This window comes from Paralichthys olivaceus, chromosome 14, assembly GCF_024713975.1.
Source record: "Paralichthys olivaceus isolate ysfri-2021 chromosome 14, ASM2471397v2, whole genome shotgun sequence".
In the NCBI taxonomy this organism is placed as follows: Eukaryota; Metazoa; Chordata; class Actinopteri; order Pleuronectiformes; family Paralichthyidae; genus Paralichthys; species Paralichthys olivaceus.
In genome coordinates this window covers 22,532,484-22,556,677 of record NC_091106.1, presented here as the reverse complement: position 1 = coordinate 22,556,677, position 24,194 = coordinate 22,532,484, and the positions used below count along the sequence as shown (strand labels likewise).

The following is a 24,194-nucleotide window of genomic DNA, read 5'->3' as shown; positions in this document are numbered from 1 at the left end:
CCTGAGCAGCCAAGTCCAGTCCAGAAATCTTTTTGGATGTGAACATGAAATTAAACCTGATGACGATATAATTTTAAAATCAGATTCAAACGATATCTAACTGCTGAACGACGAACAGGAAGAAACTTTTATTAATTGAATCTGTAAATCGGACGTTATCCTCCTCTTATGTAACGTTTGATTTCCTGCTCACTGTGTCTGCTGCCAGTGATTAAAAAAATAAATAATGATGCAAACACCCGGTGCTTTGTTAAACTGCGGTGACTGCTACTTCCTGTTTCGTGTGATTTGTGGAGTCATCAGTCACTCTTAATTACGCCTTTATTTCTGGAGAGTGAGCAGCTCACGGTTTAAAGTAGTGAAGATAAAATGATTAACCTTGGGAGGCAAGTTCAAGCGAAACACTTCAGCTCAATAGATTTAAAGAATTAAAGGATTCGAATGTTCGATCAGGCTTCACACTCTTTTCAGAATAAGAAATTAGTGGATGTCAAATAATTAGAAAACAAGTTGAAGCTAAAATAGTTTCATAGAAATTACAAATTCAAAAGATTTAAAAATCTCTGCCCGATGTACAGAATTAACTTTCCCTGATAAAAAAAATAAATATATTTAGCTGTAATTTCTCTAAATGTGCCGTGAGCTTTAATGTAGCAGCAGATTTTCCTCGTGTGTTTTCTTTCTTTGCTCCTGTCGTATCTATTCCTGCAGCTACTTTCAGTTTCATGTTACGAGATTCTGAGATATCTGCTTTTCAATCGGAGGTTGCGACCCGGTGAATTAAAACACTTTGTGTTGCAAAAATCCGTCGACAAATGAAAAAAGCTGCTCAGAAATGATGCCCCTGTGTCCAGTTTTTATAATTTGGGTGAACTGGCCCTTTGAGTCCAGGGTTAGAAAGTTCAGAGGTTCCTGAAGGTTCGAGGAGTTTTATCAGACGAGCACAAAGATAAAGAAGCAAAGGAGGAAAACAGATGAGAAAGAGAGGAGGCATTAGGAGGAGGAGGTAATGAGGGTAGGAAAGCAGTGGGTGAGGAGGGAGAGGAGGGAGATGCAGCGGCAGATAGGACGTTATCAGCTCCGTCTGATTGCTCCGCGATGGAGGGAGAGATTGTGGAGGAAGAGCTCTGCCCATCGTTGGGCTGCTGCTGGCTTTACCCCCTGTAGCCATAACACATGGCTGCCTTGGCGCCACACATGTACGTGTGCACGCTGCTGTAGGGAACACGTCTGTTATGCAACACAAGCTTCGCTGCGACCCTAAGAACACTGATTCTGGTCCGATTACGAGGTCGTCAGGATGTGATTGGACCGTGTCTCTCTCTGATTCATTCAGCTCAGCTTGTTATTGGCTGCTGTCCACGCAGTTTGACCTTTGAGGGTCCAGATATTCACTTTCCACAACAAGACTGTGACTAAAGATGGACGACATGACGGCTCCCAAAAGTGAGGCCAGAACGTCTCTCTCGCCCCCTGGTGGCTGGCTGCGATATAGGTCATTAACCCCACCTCCTCCTTGCGTCTGGGAAATGAACCACACTAGAGAAAAGTAGACGTTACACAGATGTTTGTCGTAGATTCTTTGTATAAGTTTTATTTTAGTTTCATGGGAGAAGATGCATCGTCCATCTTTGTTTACAGTCTGTCTACGATATCTTCGTGATTCTCCAGCGTTTGTCGTCTCGTAAACGTCCGTGTCTCCTCATCCGTAGATTCTTCGGACTTTTCAGTTCTGTGTCACAGAAGTAAAGTTCGTCTTTTGGTCTACGAGCGTCTCGTGTTGTCTCAGCTGGTCCCGAGTTCTGTTCCATATTTGCTCTCCTTCGTGTTTGTTTGTGTTGCCTTCATGCAAATTTCCTGCATCCGTGTTGAGTGTTTGAGCACAAAGTGGCATCCAAGTGACAATGACAATATTTACCTCTGAAAAGGAGGTAATGTTTCCTCTGCTGCCCGTTCGTCCGTCTGGAAGCAGGATCCCCTCGGAATCTACTGTTGAAATGTTGCGGAGGGTTGAACCAAGAAATCAACCTCTACATTGTGTTTTACATGGCGAGATAAGGAGTTAGCCACACAAGCTAGCCTGGGATGCATTTTGCCTTGCGTAGCATCATGGTTTATAATCGTTGTCCCAAAGTTATTTAGATTTTTCTCAAAATCGTTGCTCCTAAATCCACAATCACAGATATTTTTCAGTTTATAAGGTCGAACGTAACAACGTCTCAGACGAAAAGAAGAATATTTACCTCGGTTACTTTAAGGTTTCATTCTGCTTTACGCAGGTTTTGTGGTTAGAACATTAAGTAATTTAATTCTCATTGTTTGTGTATTTTGCTTCAGCACATTAGTAAACGTTTAGCAGGTTGTTTCATGACATCACCGTGTCTTTATTTTCTTCTCCTTGGGACAAAAACCTAAAAGTGGAGCCTGAGTCTCTGCAGCTCAGATCAGAGGGTAGATGACGTTCAGACGTTTCACACCGAGTCTTCTGCTGTCTCGAGTTTTCCTTCCGAAACAGTTATGAGAGCAGGCGGCGAAGCTACAAATGCAAAAGTAAGAAATCCCACAGGACATCATGGAGAGAGTCTCGTACGATCCTGTCGTCGTCTCTCTCAGTGTTACACTCATCAGAACAGCAGCTGTCTCTATCAAACACTCGTTTCTTCAACCCCATTATTTTTTGAACCAGGGCGGTTACGCAACCAGAGAACAAGAGAGAGGGAAGAAAAGTGCAACTGGGTCCAAATGACCAGTAATCACAGCTCAGTATTTAGGCCAAAGGTGCCGCTGGCTTTTGGACTGGGCCCCTAGAGTCTCCGCAGCTCCCTGGGGCCCATGAGAACGCTCCGGGCTCCACCGGAGGTTAATGCTGTCTGGGCCCGGCTCCAAACTCCAGCCCCCGGCCTCATCGGGAGCCTTGAGAACTGGCCCCTCTTATCTCAGGGAAGCACACCAGAGGAATTACAAGCTTCCCACCCTCCACCCCCATCGACTACTGGGTTTTGTTCGGCGTGAAGCCACCGCACACACACACACACACACACATTCCGTCCGGAGCTGCGTGTTGTTTTTATTGAGACACCCTGAACAAACTGGAGTCTGTGTGTGTAAATGTTTGGAGACTGAACTGTACATATTTGAACATAATTGCTGAAGTTATGTTTCTTACAGTTGGAGCTATTACGAATGATTGTGTGGTCTGGGTGTAATTGGTCAGGGTTGTGGATCAGGAGCGGCAGGAAGAAGCTGCACTCGTTTGTTTTGGCTCAGAGCCGAAGCTTCAAGAGAGAAAACAACACACACACACACACACACACACACACACACACAAGCACACACACATATAACATGATATGAATTCATAATCATTGAATGAGACATGTGAGTGTGACCCTGCCGTCTTCTCTTCCCCCTCCAGGCTGCAGCAGCAGGAGCGGGGACGGCGATGCCGACGGACAGATGGACAGTCAGTACCTGAAGTCTCTGGAGGGCTTCGTCACCGTGGTAACGTCAGACGGCGACATGATATTTCTGTCCGAGAACATCAACAAATTCATGGGGCTCTCGCAGGTACACAACTGCAGACGCACAACTGCACAACACAACACACACGAGGAAGAGTCGGTCACGTGCAGACGGGAGATATATTTAAACTGCAGCAAATACTTTCCATTAAAGGTCGGGAAGTCACGAGTTGGTAAATTAAAATATATAAATACACAAATATTATTAATAAATAAATATTACACTGTGGAATCAGTGTCAGCAGCACAACACACAGGCACACACATCACAAGTTTGCAGTCAGTCAGGGACGACACAACAAGTTTTATTTCTTTTATAGAAATAATAATCTTTTATAATCTGCAATGCAAAACAAATAATTATGTAAAATAAACAATTTTCAACAAGCTGCAGGCCGATTAGCTCCCACATCATCGTACAATTCAAAGTGATTTACCTGACACACAAAAAACAAACCAGAAGAAAACTTCATCGACACGTCATCGACATGTTATCAGCCGAACAGAGCAGACTGGTGTGCATGTGTGTGCGTGTGCGTGTGAAATTCCTCTCATACCTGCAGCAGCTGCTCAGTCACAGACTGAACACACTCAGCAGTTTTATCCTCTGGAAAACCACACGGTTTGGTTTTGCGGTGACCACCTCAGCAGTGGGAGGAGTCTCTGATATCCCAGATTATTATTATTGCCCGCGTTACCCGGCGTGACGGACGCCAGCGAGATAAAGACTTTCCTCTGTGAGCGAAGGAGCTCGGGGCACAAAGAGCCGCTTATTCCTGCTAAAGCCTTTGGTTCTGTCTGAATAGCTGCAGAAGGTCTGAGCAGGACTGAGTTCATTAAGCTCTCTGGGCTAAATGAGGGGGTGAAAAGCAAATAGCTCCAGTGTGGGGCAGCTGGGAGACGACTGGATAACCTCAAGTACAAATGTAGAGTTCTGCAGGAAACATCCAGAGCTGAACCGTGATAAGAAACTGTGTTCTGTACGTTTTTTTTTTTTATATGAAATGTTTCATCTTTCAGGTGGAGCTCACTGGTCAGAGCATCTTTGACTTCACACACCCGTGTGACCACGAGGAGATCAGAGAAAACCTCAGTCTGAAGACAGCTGGTCAGCTCACACACACACACACACACACACACACACACACACACACACACACACCATTCAGCTCTTCAGGTCCACATGTAGAGTGTATATGTAACATATTATATCACATGTCCAAAATACGAGAACAGAGGGTCAAAGGTCATACAGAGGGAAACCTAAAGAGAGATACAGCAGCGTGTGTGTGTGTGTGTTTGTGTGTGTGTGTGTGTGCGTGTGTGTGTGTTTGTGTGTGTGTGTGTGCGTGTGCGTGTGTGTGTGTGACGATAAGAGCTGAGAGCATGTGGACAAGAAGACGAGGGAAAGATATTTAGAGAGAACTGGGACTTCTCTGGTGGTGATAGTGAACATGTGTGATGTGTGTTACAGCGACTGATGTGACGCTAACACAAGTCAGTGCAGGGGTAGTTACAGGATTAACATCGAGTTGTGTATCAATAGAAACACACTGATGTGCACTTGACCTTAGTTTGCATGACAACAACGCAAAGACGTCACCTCGACGTTGATGTCCCGCAGACTGAAGCCTCACTTAAACCTCGCAGAAGCTCCGTCCGTTTCCGTGCATGAATCAAACGCTGAGCATAAACGGGACGGTTGAAGAGACAGGAAGTGTAATGCTGGATTTAACACACACACACACACACACACACACACACACACACACACACACACACACACACACACACACACACACACACACACATTATCACCCAGCTTTGGTTTATAACTCTTATCAGCAGTGGAGTGTTTTACACAGTTCACCTTTAATACACACACTCACACACACACACACACACACACACTTGTGTACGGACTAGCAGAGTGAAGTTTTGTGTTGCATGCTTGTGTAACTACACAAAGATTAAGACACTTGTGAGTTTGGAGATTTGACAGAAGACACTTCACCACTTCGCTCTGCGGCTGCAGCTCAAGGACTGATCTCTGACATTGTCATGTAACAGCTTGGCCCAATTTCACGTCCTGTGTGTGTGTCTGTGTGTGTGTGTGTCTGTGTGTGAGGCTTCAGCAACTTTAACCTTGACCGTTTCCCAGTCTCTCGGGGAGAGAGGCAGATGATGAGATGAAAACTTTTATTTTTTTTGTTTTTTTCTTTCTTTTTCGAAACTAAAATAATGAAAACTGTAAAATCAGAAGCTCGAAGCAGAGAATCATGTGAGTGATCTTTACTTCAGTCATTTGATCAAACTGGAAAAGATGAATTTAAAGTTACACTGCGGTTGGAATCTGCTGCCAGTCACAGGTCTACTCATCATAACTTTCTGAATCTATCACCACAAACAATAACAAATAAATTGAATTATAATTCTATTAACTGCTCTTTGCATCATTCCTCTTGTTAAAAGTTTGTTTTTTGGTAGTTTCACTTTCATTGAGGGTTAAAAACAATAATTACTCATTTTGATTTTATCAAATCCACGAGTTTAAATTTCACGCCTGTGTGTTTTTCAGGCAGCGGCTTCGGTAAAAAAGGCCGAGAGCTGAACACGGAGCGAGACTTCTTCATGAGGATGAAATGCACGGTGACCAACAGGGGGCGCACGGTCAACCTGAAGTCGGCCAGCTGGAAGGTGAGAGAGTGGTTAAATGGTAAAGTGACACAACGGAACCAAATTATTGATCGCCCCCCGGTGGCTGGCTCCAAGTTTAGCTCTTAAACCCCACCTCCTCCATGTTAGCAGATGGGACATGGACCCAAAGTAGACGTTGAATAAATGTTTGTCAAAGAGGGTTTCTGTTATTTTCGGTCGTTTTTTTTTGTTCAAATGTTTCAAGTTTCTAAACAAACAAACTGTGAACAAAGAATAATTTGACCACCTGAGATCCGCTGATATAATATTTCGAAGCTTGAAGAGGAAATGAGCCATGAATTTTACAACAAAAGGCAAAGATCAGATAAAAGTCTGAAAAACAGACGTCCTTTTTTTGTTTCCTGCTTCGTGTCCTGTTAACGATGACGCAGAGGAAGCGTGCAGATCAAAAGTAACGTGGTCGTGCAAACTTGTGGAAAAGAACAAAACATTTGGCCGCAAAGGCCCAAAAACTCTCAAGTCTCCTTCATCCTGAGTTTTCTCTGTTTTCTTTCCGCTCCAGGTTCTGCACTGCACCGGACACCTGAGGATGTACAACAGCTGCCCTCCCAGAGTGCTTTGCGGCTTCAAGGAGCCTCCGCTCACCTGCGCCGTCCTGATGTGCGAACCCATCCCGCACCCGTCCAACATCGACACGCCGCTGGACAGCAGGACCTTCCTGAGCCGACACAGCATGGACATGAAGTTCACCCACTGTGACGAGAGGTGGGCAGAGACACACACACACTCTCTCACTCACACACACACACACACACACACACACACACACCTGCCTCTGAAAACAGACGACCCTCTGATTGGCTGCAGGAGATTCTTGTTTAAATTGATGTAAAAATAAAAGTAGAAATATTAAGAACATTCATCCTCTGTGATGACATCATTGCGTTACGTGCGATCAGTGGCGCCGGAGGAGCAGAGAAACGTTTTTTAATTTTTTTTTCTCTAAAGCAACAAAATATGAGAAGATGAAATAACTTACGGAGATGAAAGAAATATTCATGTTCTGATAAATGTTTATGATTTATTATGATTAACTGATCTTGTAGCCGGACGGGTTTTAGAGACAAGAAGCATTTAAGGAAGAAAAAAAATCTGAACAACACTGGAGGAACATTTCTTCTGATTATTTTTGTTTTTCTTTATAACTCATCCATCGTCGCCAGCGGACGATTCCAGAGCCTCAAATCTCGTCTCGCTTGGAATTTCTTATTTTTTTTCTTTCTATGAAAACAACCAGTCAGTTTAACGTGATAAGAAATAACAGCAAACCTGAAATCAGAAAATATTCTCATACATCAATACCAAGAAATGAATAGATTTCATTTGAAGACAGACGAGAATTAGAGACAGAACATCTTCACCCTGCAGAGCGGTGCCAGTAGACACACACATACACACACACACACACACACACACACACACACACACACACACACACACACACACACAGAGGAATGTTTCGCACTGATTACCGTGTGCTGACTGAATTCAGTTTGACTTGGCAGAGAAGTCGGTGGAAAATTTAAGCCAGGGATGAAACATTAATACTTTAATAAGATGCTGTCACGACACTGACGGAGTGAGCCAAGTGTTTCTGATCACTGACACACGCAAAGCTACACACACACACACACACACACACACACACACACAGGAGCGGTAGCACCTTCCCAGCGTCACGGTTGATTGACAACTCTGACTGGAAGGTGTGTTTGTGTTTGTGTGTGTGTGTGTGTGTGTCTGTGTGTTACCATGGTGAAGAATACTTCATGTAAAATGATTTGTCTCCGAATCATCACTGGGGCAGCCGCCAAATTTGCACCCAAGTATTTCTCGACCACCGGCACGAAGAGGTGGTGGCGAACACACACACACACACACACACACACACACACACACACAGATGTTATCAATCTGTAATCTTATCAAGCTGCTCATTCAGGACAAAGGTTCTTTTTTGGAGGAAAGTGAAAGTGTGTTTGTTGCGTGGCCGCCGCGCTGCGAACAAGGACCCATTTTCTTTTTTGGCCTTTTTGGAGAAAGCTGTCCAAAACCTCTCTCCAATTACGCAAATGAGTTTTTACTGTAGGCGGGTCCCCCCCCCCCCCCCAGGCTCAGCGGGGCCACTCATTAGGGACAGAAGGTTTCCTCAGCTCATGTCGGGCAGCGTGAGCGGACGAGCGGAGGAAGGAGGGATGAACGACGGAGTGAGAACAGGAAAGAGAACCAATCACCATCTCACCACAGAGTTTTCTCCTGAGACTCGAGTTTATTATCGCATCTGTCAGGAAGGTTCTGTTCTCACTCCTGTGTTTGCTGGTGAGCGATTCTCACAAGAACCGCTGAGAACTTTTCCAGGACGCTGGGTGGAAGGATGGATTCAAGTGGGGTGGATCCAGGATTTGTCACTTTCTCGGTGGAGGAAGATGAAAGGAGGAGGGTGAAAGATGAAAGGCTCACATGTTGACGTGTGTTATTGAGAGCCTCCAATCATCATCATCATCATCATCATCATCATCATCCTGATTATACTTGTTATACTATTTCAGTTTTGAACTTCTCCGGCTATGATTTTCTTTCTTTCTTTCTCTCCTCTCGTCTTTTCTATTCTCATCCATTGTTCTCTTTCCTCGTGTCTTTGAATAGCTTTCTTCCTCAGTTTTTTTCTTTTCCCTTCTTCCACACTTGTCTTTAAAAGGTTCCTCCCTCCTCTCGTCCCCTCGTCTTTCTTTCGTTTTCATCCTTCTCTCTCTCTCTCTCTCTCTCTCTCTCTCCAGCTGTCAGTGTTATGTAATCTGAGGACAAGAGCCCCTCTCTCTCTCTCTCTCTCTCTCTCTCTCTCTCTCTCTCTCTCTCTCTCTCTCTCTCTCCCTCCATCATCCCCAGATTGTTAATCATACTGTGACGTGATTACTCAGTGTTTTTTCTTCGCTCTCGTCGTGTTTACTGAAATAATGAATTCTGGGAATTCTGGTCTTGGAATGTTAGCGTCGTTAGTGGCCAAAAAACATTAAATAACGTAATCAATCGTAGATGGTGATTATAATGGTTGTAGCTAATTTGATTTAATATCTGAGCAGAAAATTAAAACATTCGTACACAGTGAAGAGTGATCTCTCCACATTTCTATAAATAACGTTTAATGATTTAGGTGTTTCATCGACATCAATACAGCTTGTCATCTACCCAAGATGAAATAAAACTCTTTCAATCAATCAATTAATCAATTTAATGGAGACTCGTTAAACTGTCTTCCTGCCACACATTCCAGACTTTCATCCAAAACCAGTCTGTTCTCCTCACAGACATAAAACCTTGTGTTCAGGGGTCATTTCCTGTAGCGTGTTTTTGTTGTTTGTTCTCAGCACAAAGTTTGTGAGAAGAAGTTGTGAGAGTGAGACTCTTTTACCCATAAATCCTTGTTCTGGTTGTTTAATATAACAACAGTTACACAGTTTTAATTAAACTATAACAAAGAGGTTCTCAGTCGGTGTTTATGTTCCTGTAACTTAATAAAAACTGCTCCTGAGTTTCTCTTATTTGTTCGTCAGATCTCAGAGATCCTGTAACTCAGCTGGAGCAAAATAAAAGAGCAGAGGCTGAAACGAGGAAACCGCAGCCGGGAACAAAACCCTCATCAACAAAGTGAGCTGCTGATGAGAGTGACAGAAAGATTAAGTGTTCCAGAAAACACGGCCAGGCAGCGCACAATGCGATCAGGTCTAATTCCTGGACGACGGGCGCTCCTCTGTTTGATTTCCAGCTCACGTGCAAAGCTCCTCAGAGGTGCACGAGTTCAGGATCTGTCCTAACGAGCATCGCGGGACAACAAGTCAACCACAAACGACATCAAATCCTGTGTGTTGTTTAAACGTGTGTGTTTTATCTGTTTGTGTGTTGCAGGGTAACACAACTGATGGGTTACACACCTGAGGATCTGCTGGGTCGCTCGGTTTACGACTTTTACCACGCCCTGGACTCCGACAGCGTCACCAAGAGTCACCACAACTGTGAGTGCATGCAACACACCCACCCACACACACTCACACACTCACACACACACAGACACACAATGATTTGAACTTAACATAAAGAGGAAAGCTGCACTGTCACTAAAAAGGCTGGTGGAAGAGAACATCACATTTGTACACTGTCTGTATATATGTGTGTGTGTGTGTGTGTGTGTGTGTGTGTGTGTGTGTGTGTGTGCAGGGGCTCGGTTTAAAAATGACTTTTATTACATTAAGTTTTGTCTCTGATCATCACATCTGCTGGAACAGACACAAACGCAGAGGAACCAGGTGGTCACTATAGCAGTAATGACTGTGTGTGTGTGTGTGTGTGTGTGTGTGTGTGTGTGTGTGTGTGTGTGTGTGTTAACGTGTCATGGCTTTTCTCTCCAACGACACTGCTTCATCAGCAGCTTTGAACAACTGCAACAAGCAGAAACCTGGTGATTAAAAGATAAAACATGCTAACGACATCATGGCTTCATGTGTGTCTGTGTTTTCTGTAGAAACATTGGTGATGATGTGATTCCGGACTTTTACAACCAAAACTTTATTTTAAACTGTGCAGATAATAAAGTTTTTCATTTTCATTCAAAGAAAGAAAAAACCTCAATTGTTGTTGAACAAACATTTCGACTGATCTTATCATCGTAAGTTGTGAAAGTTGAACTTTCAAACTGAAGTCACGTAAAACAGTTTCATTCCTGTTTCGTTCTCAGTGAAACTAAACTTGAAATTAAAAATTTGACAGAGAGATAATTCTTCAGGAAACACGAGTGTGTCGGGTTTATTTTTGTGCTCCGTGAGAATTTTAAGTAATTCTTTCCTAAAGTCTTATATCATGTGTGTGTGTTGGCTGAAACCTGCTGATAAAGGGCTCTCTATCTCTCTCTCTCTATGTAACACACACACACACACACACACACACACACACACACACACACACACACACTCACACTCAAGCACACGACCCGCTCTCATGGCCAACTTGACAAGCCCGACAATCAGCACATGCTCTTCTCTGCTACATGTTACGCTGCCATAAACTTCCTCCACACACACACACACACACACACACACACACACACACACACACAGAGTCACTGGCCTCATGTTCACTCTCTGACCTCGGTCCTCGGTCCGTTCCCACGCCAGCTCTGAACTTTGGACTCCAGCCAGAACATCTTCTCGGCTCAAAGTCAAACTTCCACTTTCTTTTTTCCGTAAACCGACGTTCACTCGGTTTCGCAGCCAAAATAAATGTGAATATATTTAATTAATCACTTTAATAATTAAGACGTTTAAATAAAACACAGACAAACAGTGAAATGAAAACATCGCCTCCTCTAATAAGCGTCTCTCTTCTGACTCCTCTGTTAACCTGAACATGATCACGAGCATCGACCCAGGTTCTCTCTGCACGTGGGTGTGTCACTCACCTCTCTCTCTCTCTCTCTCTCTCTCTCTCTGCAGTGTGCACCAAGGGGCAGGCGGTGAGCGGTCAGTACCGAATGCTGGCGAAGAACGGAGGCTACATCTGGGTGGAGACTCAGGGAACTGTCATTTACAACAGTCGCAACTCGCAGCCTCAGTGCATCGTCTGCATCAACTACGTCCTCAGGTCAGTGGCTCATCCTGACACGTCACCCAGGATTTTTATTCCCTGTACGTCTGAGCTGAGATCAGTTCAGAAACTGTGTTTCGTTAGTGCTGACATCAGTGACGACTTCAAACGATTGTTAAAGGTTACGTGGACATTTTTTACGACGTTTTTATTTTTACGATGTCACAATAAAATGACCTAATCCTTCCCTAATCTTTCATGACGTACTGTATCAGATGTTTTTATGCTTTCATTTCATGTGACACATCAACTCACGACTCACAAACCAAAGCAACAAAGATTAACTCAACAAAGACAATCAGCTTCCTGTAAAATCACTTGTTCTTCATCACCAGACTTCAGTGAACTGTGACGACACTAACTCGTTGTTAAAAAACCCCGGCTGCCTGTTCTTTGACCCGCAGTGACATCGAGGAGAAGTCGATGGTTCTCTCCCTGGAGCAGACGGAGTCGCTGTTCAAGCCGCGTCACATGAGCAGCTTCTTCACTGCAGGAGGCGCAGGTGTGACCGGAGAGCCTGGAGACAACCTCTACACTAAATTCAAAGAGGAGCCGGAGGACCTGGCTCAGCTGGCTCCGACACCCGGGGACACCATCGTTTCCCTGGACTTCGGTCTGTGCTGACTTCTGTCGCTACTTTAACATGTTTGTCAGAACATCTGACCTGATCCTTTATAGAGTGAGACTGTAAATAAAGGTTAACGTGTGTAAAACATCTTTCTCCTCCTTAGTGTTTTTACTCTTTGTCCCTTCTCGTCTCAACTGGATCTAATCTCCGTTTCTCGTCCGCAGGTCGTCCTCAGTTCGAGGCGTCCTCCGCAGCCATGCTCCCTCCAGGACCTCCGTCCTGGGGCAGCGAGAGCCACAAGCCGGCCGCTCCAGGTCAGACCCCGGCTCCAGGAGACATGACTAACATGGCTGGAACATTCACCGTGCAGCAAAACCCGCCGCCGGGCAGCGCCACTCCGAGCCTCAGCAGCTGCTCCACGGTGAGGACGAGGAGTAATGAGTCAGCGAGCGAGGAACTGGTGGCGTTTGTTTCGTAGTTTGTTCTGTCTGTGTTCAGTGAGGCCGGAGGGGGGGCGGGGGGGTTAAAGGTCACTCACACTGGGCAGTGTGTGTGAGAATAACGGGGGTGGAGATTTGGACAGAACAGGCTTTTAGCAGTGAATGGCAGCTTTGTGAAAACTAATTTCTCTCTCTCTCTCTCTCAGCCGAGCAGCCCAGGTGATTACTACAGCTCGGTGGAGAGCGACCTGAAGGTGGAGCTGACGGAGAAGCTGTTTGCTCTGGACACAGAGAGCAACAACAACAGTCCTGCAAACACAGAGGTGACCTGTTCTGAATTATGAGGCCTGGTCTTCCTGGATCAGCTCTGTCCAGGACATTGTGTTAACATTTTACAAAGCAGCTACACACAGTACGGCATTATTTAAACACTCAGAGGCTTGACTTCAGTTTACAACAGGAACAGAACAGAAGAACTATTTTTTTTATGTTCAACTTTTCCACTATACTCAATCTTTGTCGTCTTTCGGTTTCCCAGAGGGACTTGACTGACTTGGACCTGGAGACCCTGGCTCCCTACATCCCGATGGACGGAGAGGACTTCCAGCTGAACCCCATCATCCCAGAGTCCGAGTCCCTGGAGGGGAGTCCAGCCGGGTCGATGGGGAGCAGCACTCTGCAAACACGCCAGGCGTCCCACCAGAGCTTCAGCAACATCACCAGTCTCTTCCAGCCCCTGTCCTCGCCACCGCACACCCAGGGCCGCTATCAGGCCTGTCCAGCTGCATCCTGGGCCACGGGGGAGAAGAGGGGCTCCGGCCAGGCGGCGGTGAACCCTCACGCTGTGCCGTACATGATGCAGAGTCCCCCGTACCAGGCCCCTGCAAGCACCCCTCTGTCCTCCATGGGTGGCCGGCAGAATCTGCAGTGGCCACCGGACCCTCTGTTAACTTACCAACAACAGCCACACGCCGCCAAGGCCTTCCTGCTGGAGAGCGTGTCGGGAGAGACGCACCCGTCCTGCCAACAGAACATGACACATCACATGCAGAAACAGAGGTGATGTTACATGAACAGAGAGTAAAATCAAGTGAAGTGGATTAAAAAACTACTGAACGAATGAGACGTGGGTCAAGAAAGAATCCGTTAAACTTCCCAGAGAATACTTAATGGATTTTGAGATTCATCTAGTGAATCATCAAAAACCTGCAAACGTAATATTAAAAAATTGAGCCATGCTCGTTTAAATTCACTGGATCCAGATTTTGGGATCTGCATCAAACTCCGCTCATAAATATCAGTCCCCTGAGAACGTCAGATTTTCTGAAATATCCTGATCCTGGTTCTTCTTTGGCCGATTCCTCCGACAGGCAGAAATATTTATATCATAGAAACGTGTGTTTGCTGTGTCTGTGCAGGTCCATTGAAAATTTTGTCCAAGCCTACAGAGACATGAGTCCGGCCCGAGTGGCCATGACCAACAGCATCAAGCGCTCCTTCACCCAGATGACTGCGGTGAGTTTCTCTCATAATGAAGAAAAAAAAAAAATCACTTCAAATCAAAACACCTTTAAAATAAATAAAGTCTCCAGGTGACTGATCGGTCACGTTGCCTCACAGGTTATTTCTAATCTAGTCGGTTCATGTGCTGCAGGGCGACAACAAGGCGTCAGAGCTCATGTGGAAGAAGATGAGGGGTGAGAGCTGCGTCGCCATGGATCGCTCCCTCAGCGCAGGATCACTGGCAGGTACGAGCGTCCTGTTTGAGTGTGTGTGAGATGTTTTCTCAGAGTTGTACCTGTAACGTCTGGCTCTCGTCCCTCAGAGTCGAGGATGATGCCCGGCAGCATGTCGTCATGTCTCGCCTCCCTGCAGCAGCACAGAAAGTCTCAGTTCCCAGGAAACGGGATGAGTGGCACAAACCAGAAGGTCTTCACACGGAAGAGCTGCAACTACAGCGATTATAACCTGCTGCCGTCAAACAAGGCCGAGGGTGAGCTGCACCAGAACGTGCCGCAGATTGTTTTCTGACTCATTCACCGACGCAAACATGTAAAATATAGTTTCGACGAGACGGAAAGTCTTGAAACTAAAAGATTTTTAACAGGATCAAACATGGGTTGTGGGGAAAATACGTTTTTGAGGTTTTGTTAGTTGACTTGGAGACGACCTTCTGTCTTTTAGTATTTTAGTAGACGATCCCTGACTCTGAATTCTCCGTGGCTCTCCAGGTATAGCTAGTCGTCTGCTGGGCCCCTCGTTCGAGCCCTCCTGTCTGCCGGAGCTGACCCGTTACGACTGCGAGGTCAACGTGCCGCTGCAGGGGAACCTGCACCTCCTCCAGGGCTGCGACCTGCTGAGAGCCCTGGACCAGGCCACCTAGAGCCCCAGATCCAACCCCCACCGTAGACCCAGACTTTATCCCAGCCCTGAACCTCAGCCTGCAGCCTGAGACTTACATTTTACACCTCCGGGCCCCTGAAAGCCCCGAGGCTAAGCTACCTATAGGGAATGTGCTCATAACCACATCCTGCCTTATTCAGCTCAGTTCACCGCCTCCCTGTCCACAGATCTGTCAACAGAATCACACGGGTCAGAGGACGCGGGTGAGAAAAGGTCAACGTGGGTCAATTTTCTTACAGAATCTAAAACGATGCCTGACCTGTGTCGTGTGTTCAAACGTCTCGACGCTGTGATTCCTCGAAGGTCACAGGTCGAGTGCGTTCACACGCGCAGGATAAACTCGGGTCTTTTGGTGTAAACAGGGTATTAGAGGTGTGAGATTCACACACACACACACACACACACACACACACACACACACACACACACACACACACACACACACACAATCTGCCTTAAAGGTTGAACGTCTGCAGCCACACACACACACACACACACGCGCCACAACTTGCCATGAAGGCATGGGATTCAAACCTACAACCTGTGTCTGCAGAGCGACACCCAGACATGAACTCTATGCAGCCTCTTCATCATTTAGCTCAGAGCGGATTAACATTATCAAACTACCGACACACTGAGTTTATCTGACCAGCGATTAGACCAGACCGCTGGTCCCGGGCGGAGCCTCGAGTCCGAGGCGGGTGTCGTCAATTGGTTCGGAAATTGTCGCCATTTTTAAATGAATAAGAACCGAGGATCCTTTGATTCTGCTCATTGATTCCAGAAGACGGATTCAATCTCTCTCAGCAGCTGTTTTCCTCCAAATCTTTCTGATTTGATGATTTACAAATAATATGGAACTGAATTGTCCAAAGGCAAAAGGCTTTAGCTTCATTTTAATGGTGATTAGACGTTAAAACTTTTAAATGACATAAAACAAGCAGAAATTCTTTTGGACCACATGCGAGAAACGAAGGATTTCCAAATCAATGAAACGATATGAAAGTTTTTTAAATACTTAGATTTAATTTCTGTCTGAAAAAGAATCTGGAATCAATGAGCGGAATCAAAGTGACACCTCTCTCCGCTCAGGCCCTTCTCACTCTTACAAACATTTACAAACGGAATCGTCCGCCTCTCGTCGCCGCGGCGTCCAGTTTGTCGATTCACGACAGAAACACCCGACGTGTTCCTTCTGTTAAAGACATATGCATGACTTAATGTTTTTAGTTATTACAGTTCGTCTGTTAGTTAACGTTTATCAAATCTGCCCACGTTATTTCATTCGAATCGACACTTTACCGTATCAATACTGCTTTTTTATTTTCTTACTCTACCTTCCAGATTATTTTATTTTTTGTGTCTATCTCAAAGACACACTAATAAACATATATTGCAATACAAGTACTCTACTGTAAGTTGAATATTGATAAGTTGTTGTTTTTTCCTCTTACCTCTCAGTCGGGTAAGTAGCTTGAGTGTGACTACAGGGTTTGTTTTTTCTTATTGTGCAATTATTATTATTTCAAAATGTGATAAAGTTTATATAGTCAGCAGCAAAGCTAGAGATGTATTCATTAAACTCATCGCATGTACAAAAGCAGCCTGGTCGACACGCACGGGATTATACACACACACACACACACACACGCACACACACACACACACATTAAACAGGAAACAATAACAAGCAGCAGGTGTGTGCACAGGAAGTGGGACCTCTCCTCTTTCAGTTTAAGGTTTAATGTGTTGGGCTCTTTAACGATTCTACAGATTTGCATGTTATTATTTATCTTTACTTTCTGCAGACAGTAGATTATTTGCATTTCTGTGGCATTTTGAAAATAAATGATCGGACCTGAAATATGTGCAACATCAAAAACATCAAAACGAAATGATCTTCAATCTGGTTTACTCGACGAGAAACATCGACTCTGCATTTTCTGTTTGATTTAATTTATTTAAAATATGTTCTAAACGTCTGTTTCATCGTTTAATCATCGAGATTTCTCTGCTGAGGTGTGAGCGTCAGATGTTCGAGGTCAGATGGAACAAAGTAAATGAAAGATTTCAAGTTGTCCTAAAGACGAAAACATTAAAGTTATATATTAGTGAAGCAGCTTCATTTACATTCTACACTGAGAAATGATTCATTCTTTAAGTTCCTTTGTTTCTGTCTCTTTTCTGACGATAAATAAATATTTATTTAGGGGGCGTTCGAGCCACTCGAGCCAATCAGAAGAGCTTTAGAGGAGTCGGGAGGATGACTGGACCAATCAGAGAATAAAAATGGTTTCCCGTTAACGCCACTTCAGTTTTCGAGACGCAAAAAGGTGCAGGAGAGGTCCCCGCTGTGTTCACTGCTGCACTAACTGTGTCGTTAGACCGTTCTTTGTGTGACAACACGTCCGAATCATCCGCCTGTGAAGTGGAACGTTTGTATTTTTCTCGGACGATGACAAGAATCACGACGCTCAGATATTTAACACGTGATGATTTCACGCGTCGATAAGTAACGTCATCAGCTGTTCTCTCTCTCTCTCTCTCTCTCTCTCTGTTCCTGTGTTTCTCGCTCCGTTCTTTCGAGGTATCTGTCGTCGTGTGGTGACCACTTCTATGAACTTTAGAGCTTCGTGCACATATATATATATATATATATGTTTAGTATTTTAAAACCAATGTTGAAAACTGTTTTTGTGTCCTGGTACTTTGTCCCGGAGCTGATCCCTCATCGTGCTCTTTCCTCTCGTGCCGTCTCCGTGTTGTGTTTTAATTTGTATTCTTCCCTTCAGAGTTTTATCCTAAATTTTTATCCAACCTGTTGTCCGGCCAGTATCGTCTTTTTTGTTCCTGCTTTAAAATGCTCAGATTAAAATATAAATATGTTTGTTTTTTTTAAGTTTCACTCTCCAGATATGTAGCATTTTTTTTTGAATATTGTTAAGATGGTAAAGTTTCCTCATGATTAATCACTTGGTTTTCCAGTTGCTTCTTAGACCACGTATGTGTTACGTGTTGAACTTTTCTTCCATCTGGCGGATCCACTAATGCTGCTCTCTGCTTTACGTCGCTGAAATGTTCTATAAAGATCATTTTAATCTGTGTAATGTGCCTTAAAACGACCAGTTCGCCCTTCAACAGCACAGTTTGTGTCCTGCCACCTTTAGACGACATCCTTCACACATGAGCGGAGTATTATTGAAGATTATCCAAACTGACTAGTGCATCTTCTCTGAAAATAACATGTTAAAGTGTCATTTCCCAAGTTGTAATTTTTTATTTGCTCATTAAACTCTAGTCTTCACTTTAATTGAATCTCCTTAAGTTTGTTTTTCCTGATAATGGTCAAATTATAATTCAGAAACATCCAGAATTAGAGTTTCAGAGCTGCAGTTGGTTAATCTTCAAAATAAACCCTTTACGTTTTGTAGTCAACATCCTCCGTAGCCTCTTCACAATAATGGAACATGCAGTAGAACCCTCAAAGATTCAAGTAGAACCCATTAGAACCCATCATAGATCCCCTGGTGATGAAGAGTCCATTTTAAAAAAAAAGGGTTTTAAGGTAATGGATTGATTCAGCTCGTCACACGACCGAACAGTCCGTGTGACGATGAAGCTGCTCGTGGGTTTTTAGGTTTAGTGGAATAAAGGGAGATTATTTGACAGAGGAAGCTGCAGAGTTTGATCCCAGCACGTTTCAAGAATCTGCATTTAACTCAAAATTAAAGCCGTTTGATTTCTGATTTAAAACTTTCAAATGCACAAGAGCCACAAGTTTTAAATCTCATTTTCAGGCTTCGACTCTAAATTCTAAAAGTTAAATCAGATGTAAAGTTTTAACTTGAGTTAGACGACACGTCCAAGAATTATATCAAGATAAAAATGTTCATATCAGTCGACATAATTATCAGGATAAATTCAATTGTATTATTTCTATTTATGACAGAAATCTGAGGTATAATGATTTGTTTGCACAATACCATAACACACATATATATACTGTATAGGGTTAGTATAATATATATATATATATATATATATATATATATATATATATATTTATATATATTATTATGTCATAATTGATTGTTTCATTGCCCAGTTTTAGTTTTAACCAAAGTCTCTGTCTAAGAATTACGGAAGCGTATCGCATTCACTTGGAAAAAAAACTAAACTCCAGTTTCTCTGAGTAATTTGAGTTTTTTTGAAATTTTTTCTGTTTTTCTGACAATTTTTTTTCTGAGTTCAGAGAACATTTGAAACAATAGACACATTCAGTCCTTCACTGAGAACTCGATGTGATGGACACAAACATGAGCGGCTTGTTAAGTTTAATCAAGTTTGATCTGGTTTAAGACACTCGGAGTTCTTTAAGTCAGATCGATGTATTATCATTAGTGTGTTCGACTCAGGCACCTGAGGACTTTGCGGTTGTTCAGAAGGAAAGTTTCAGATCTGCTGAGATGAGGACCTGTATGTGCGGGCAGGATGTATGTATCTCGATAATTCCGAAAAAAAAATTGTCCAAAAAACAGAATAAATTATTCAAAAAATAAATTACTCAGAAAAACCAGACTTTTTTTTTCAAGTGAATGCAATTCGCTTCCGTAAAGAATTTTTCAAGATCTAAAACTAAACATTTAAGAAGAAAAACTAACTGACGTTGCAGTTTTGTTGCGTCTCTAATGAAATTTTCTGACTAAAACTCAGATTAAATTAAATTGAAATATGTCTAAATATAAATGTTAAGTAGTGTTAAAGATCAATGTTATGGTGAGAGCGATGAGAGCAGAGAAACAGTCGGAAGAGTTTGAGTTTGAAGGAGAAATGAAAAGACGTCGAGCTGAAGAGAAGAATCCTGCTCAGTCTGCAAACTGACGCACATCTCGTCACTCGTCTGTTTCTCCTCTCACTCCATCTCTCCTCCATCAAACTATTTGTCTTCTCTCGTGTGTCTGTGATTACTTAAGACAAGAAGTCATTTTTAATCGTTCTTTAAACTCGTTAGCATTTTAAAATACTTCAAATGGAGCTTGGTTAAACTTCGGTTAAATCGTCTTTTACTTTAATTGTATTTTTAAATGGCGATATATATATTTATATATATATATATATATATATATATCGCCATTTAAAAATACATATATATATATAAAAAATATGTTTTGTGCTAAATGCAGTTTCTGGAGTCCAAAGAGGTTTGAGGAAAACGTAAACAGTCTTGAAACACGCGTTTGCAAGAAGAAGAACAGCAGCTCAACACGGATGTTTTTAGCTAATTGTGTTCATGTATGTGGAAATAGATGGACAGAGGGAAGTCGACTTTCAAAATAAAACTTTAGGCAGAAAGTGAAGCCCCGCCCTGTTGTTAATTTAGTTTCTGCTCTTCTAGTTTTGCCGAGAAAATCCAAATTTTAAAGTTATGTTGACATTCGATAAAGACAACTGTAGTTTAATCCTTCACGGGAACGTTTATTTGTTAAATTTAATAGATAAATGTGAGACTTTCTATTGAAAAGGTTAAATATCTTACGACTTTAATATAAAAACATTACGAGCAGTTTTCAGCTGTTCAGAAAAGACAGAATAACGAGTTGAGAAAATCTGTGGGAAGTAAACGACGAGCGGGACAGATGCTAACGCAGCAGTGGGCGGGGCTGCAGTTCTCTACTTAAACTCTAGAGGGCGTCTCACCAGGCCATGTGCTCATCACACTGTGCTGCTTGAAGGGTGTTCCCCGAAAACAAAAGTAACAATAAAAAGGTTCCAGGATTGAACTGGTTCTTCGCTCGTCTTCTCTAAAGACAAAAAGCGTCTCGTCCTGTTTTGTCTTTCCAGATGGGATCCATGTTCTTCTACGTCAAACTGTTTTATTAGCTGACTCTACATTTTTTAAATATGCTAAAATGTCATATTGATCTTATTATTATCGTATATTGTTATCATTGTTATTACTATATGGGGAATTTAACCTGCTAAGAAGTTTGTGTTTCTGCACTGATCTTATTATTAAAGCATAACTGATCTTACCCTCCCCCCCCATCGGCTTCACGTGTGGTTCATTACATTTTATTTTAACTTCAGGTTTGTTTGGTCTGATCGAGTAAAACTAATTCACTGTGATTAATAAGTTTTGATGAAGGAGTTTATGAATAATTCAAGATTTTATAAACATCTTTTTTATTTCAGCGAGAGAAAATAAATAAGCAGGTTATCAATAAATTCAAGTAGCTAAACAAAAACTGACTTTTTAGATTACTGACGTAAGAAAGATGATAAATGTTTAATGTGATTGTCAGTCTCGCTTCTCTTTCTGTGAATTAAATGCTTCTTTGTGTACATGTTGCCTTTATTTTGAAACTCAGTTTAAAAGAATATATAAAAATCATCACAACACATAAAATCAGGGTTAGCATTAATTCAGCTTTAGATTAGCATTAGCAACACAATAGGTACGATTACAGAGCCTTGTGGGACTCCTTTGCTAAGTGTTAGCATTGCTTTCAATTAGTACTGTTGGCTAAAAACCAAGCAACTCCACTTGTCCCATTTTGAATTGGTTAAATTCTCCTCGACTAAAACATTTTACTGGATTCTTGTCATTTAACGTAACGATCTTTAAACTGTTTCCTATCTGACGCAGTTAAATCCAACAGAAAACTATTACGGCTGTCAGATAATACTTGAAGTTCACTGCAGTAAAAGTAATGAAGATAAATATGAATTACTTTCTGAGGCACAGAGCTCGTGCAGGTTTCACCACGAACCTCATTAGACCACCTTAAAAATAGTCGTCCAACCTGCCAGTGTGTTTATTTATGTTTGCGTATGATGAGCTCTGTGTGTGTGTGTGTGTGTGTGTGTGTGTGTGTGTGTGTGTGTGTGTGTGTGTGTGTGTGTGTGTGTGTTTGAGTTGTACTACAGCCAGTACACTGTACTGAGTACAGTATTAAGTTCAGGATCACTCAGGCGTTTCAAACACGTTAATTGAAGAACATTCTGTAACAGCCTGTTCTGTGGTTTTTGTCCCTCCCTTGTTTTCTTAACTGTGTGTGTGTGTGTGTGTGTGTGTGTGTGTGTGTTTCTTTGGGACCAAAATCAAGTTCATACTTGTGTGGTGGTTTTTGTAAAGTGGGAACATTTTGTTTGATCCACTTTTGGATAAAAGGTTTCGAGCCGACAGACGAGAAGCAGAAGTGAGAAACGACTTTAAACAAAGATGGACGACGTGTCAGCTTCCGAAAGTGAAGCCAAAGAGTCTGAAACCTGAATCCGCTGTGATTGACCGAGAGCTCGTTTGCGGTGACTTTCTAAAGTGTCCGTTTATTCTGTATTTCTGTATTTTAACGCTGCAGGTGTGGATCTGTCACAGCTTCTGTAAAAGTAATTTAAAACCAGGGAACTTTCCTTCGTGCTCATGTTTTCCATTGACTCAGGATCTTTTTTGATTCCTCTCTAGAAAACGTGTTTCAAAGCCTCAGCTCCTCCTTTGTTGTTGAGCTGGATGTTTGTGTCTGGAAGCTGACGCACGTCCTCGTTGAGAAGAAAGATTTAGTCATAAATAGATAAAAAAAACTAAAAACATAAAGAGACTCAGATTCTCCGACCTTCGGCCTCACGCTCAGGTTCTGTTGATTCTGGTGTCTGCGAACTATAACAGTTTGAAAAAGTTTTCTAGGTGTTTTTAACGTCCAGGTAGAAAGTTGCCCTTTGATAGAAACCCGGGAACAAGTAACTCAAAACAACGTAATAAAAAGACGACAGCCGACCGAAGTTTAACGTCTGAGAAACAGGATCCTGCAGAATTAAAATAACTTTAGATCTGTTTTGTTGTTTTCAGGTGAGAGAGGAAGAGGAGAGGCATCACAAAGCTTCAAAATAAAGCACCGTCACGTTATAGTATGAAGATTAATTTTACTAGAACCGAAACGTGTTTTTTCAAAAAGTCTAATCAATCAATTGAATCGTGTTAAAAGTGAATCCTAACACTTCAGATTTAGTTTCATTCAGTTTTTCTTTCTGAACATAAACAGCGGTTTATATATTTCAGATCATTCCAGCCGCGGACACATGTTTTCTCATTTTCATGCTGAGATTATTTATAAGTATTTTTCACTGAAGACTGGAGAAGGAAAATACCCATTTTAAGAAATACCCAACATGTGGAAATTAAAAACAATGGTGATTTTGGGAAATGGCTGGCAGAGGGTGCTGTGAAGTTTAGTGCCAGAAATCTATTTCCTTCCTCTGCAGGAAGTTGGGAACTCAAACGTGGGCAAACAAACACACGCAGGTAAACAGCAACACACTCGCACACACCTCACGTCCGTGTGTTCCAGCCTTTTGTTTCCTTCAGGTGGGGAGTCAGGAAAAACACGGGGGAGATGTAAATGGGAGGAACCGGCGCCTGGGACCGAGCCGCTTCCTCTGTGAAAACTTTCATCCAGTTTCTGCTGAAGAAAAACTTTTATTCATGATTTATTTTCTCATTTTGAAGACTGACGCACGTGTAAAGTGCATAAAGCCTCATTAGACTGATTCAGTCTGAACCTCTGAGTTGTTTCTGTCTCATAATGATCTAAAACGTTCTCTGGGGAATCGGTCAAATAAAGTGTAATCCTGCTGACGACCTAAAGGTGGAGCGGTGAAAACATAATCTCCCGTCTGGACGTTATCAAGCCACCATCTCCTCTGACAAACCTTCCGTCCACTCAAGTGTGCGTCCGTCCTCTGGGACCTGAGCGTGTCTCCAGACGATTGTCCGCTAAACTCCTCCGGGGACGGTTTGTTTCGTTCCTCGTCCAATCCCAGGACACCGAGCTGCTCCGACTGACCCGCCGACGCAGCTGTAAACAAACAAGCAGTTTCCCATGTTAGAGTCGGACTCCGTATGGATTCCGCACATGA

General features: G+C 43.0%; 1 protein-coding gene across 1 annotated transcript in view; it reads left to right on the top strand.

The window, feature by feature from the left end:
* The window catches only part of epas1b (endothelial PAS domain protein 1b), a 34,756-nt gene extending 16,162 nt beyond the window's left edge, over positions 1–18,594 (top strand). Inside the window, exons 3-16 of the mRNA XM_020096630.2 lie at positions 3,416–3,567; positions 4,542–4,629; positions 6,100–6,218; positions 6,742–6,944; positions 10,143–10,249; positions 11,723–11,870; positions 12,278–12,486; positions 12,666–12,862; positions 13,088–13,204; positions 13,420–13,940; positions 14,300–14,396; positions 14,536–14,629; positions 14,707–14,874; positions 15,113–18,594. Of these exons, the coding sequence (XP_019952189.1) occupies positions 3,416–3,567; positions 4,542–4,629; positions 6,100–6,218; positions 6,742–6,944; positions 10,143–10,249; positions 11,723–11,870; positions 12,278–12,486; positions 12,666–12,862; positions 13,088–13,204; positions 13,420–13,940; positions 14,300–14,396; positions 14,536–14,629; positions 14,707–14,874; positions 15,113–15,264 (2,372 nt within the window). The 3' untranslated portion in view covers positions 15,265–18,594. The remainder of the gene's footprint in view (positions 1–3,415; positions 3,568–4,541; positions 4,630–6,099; positions 6,219–6,741; positions 6,945–10,142; positions 10,250–11,722; positions 11,871–12,277; positions 12,487–12,665; positions 12,863–13,087; positions 13,205–13,419; positions 13,941–14,299; positions 14,397–14,535; positions 14,630–14,706; positions 14,875–15,112) is intronic.
* The last annotated feature ends 5,600 nt before the right edge of the window (positions 18,595–24,194 follow it).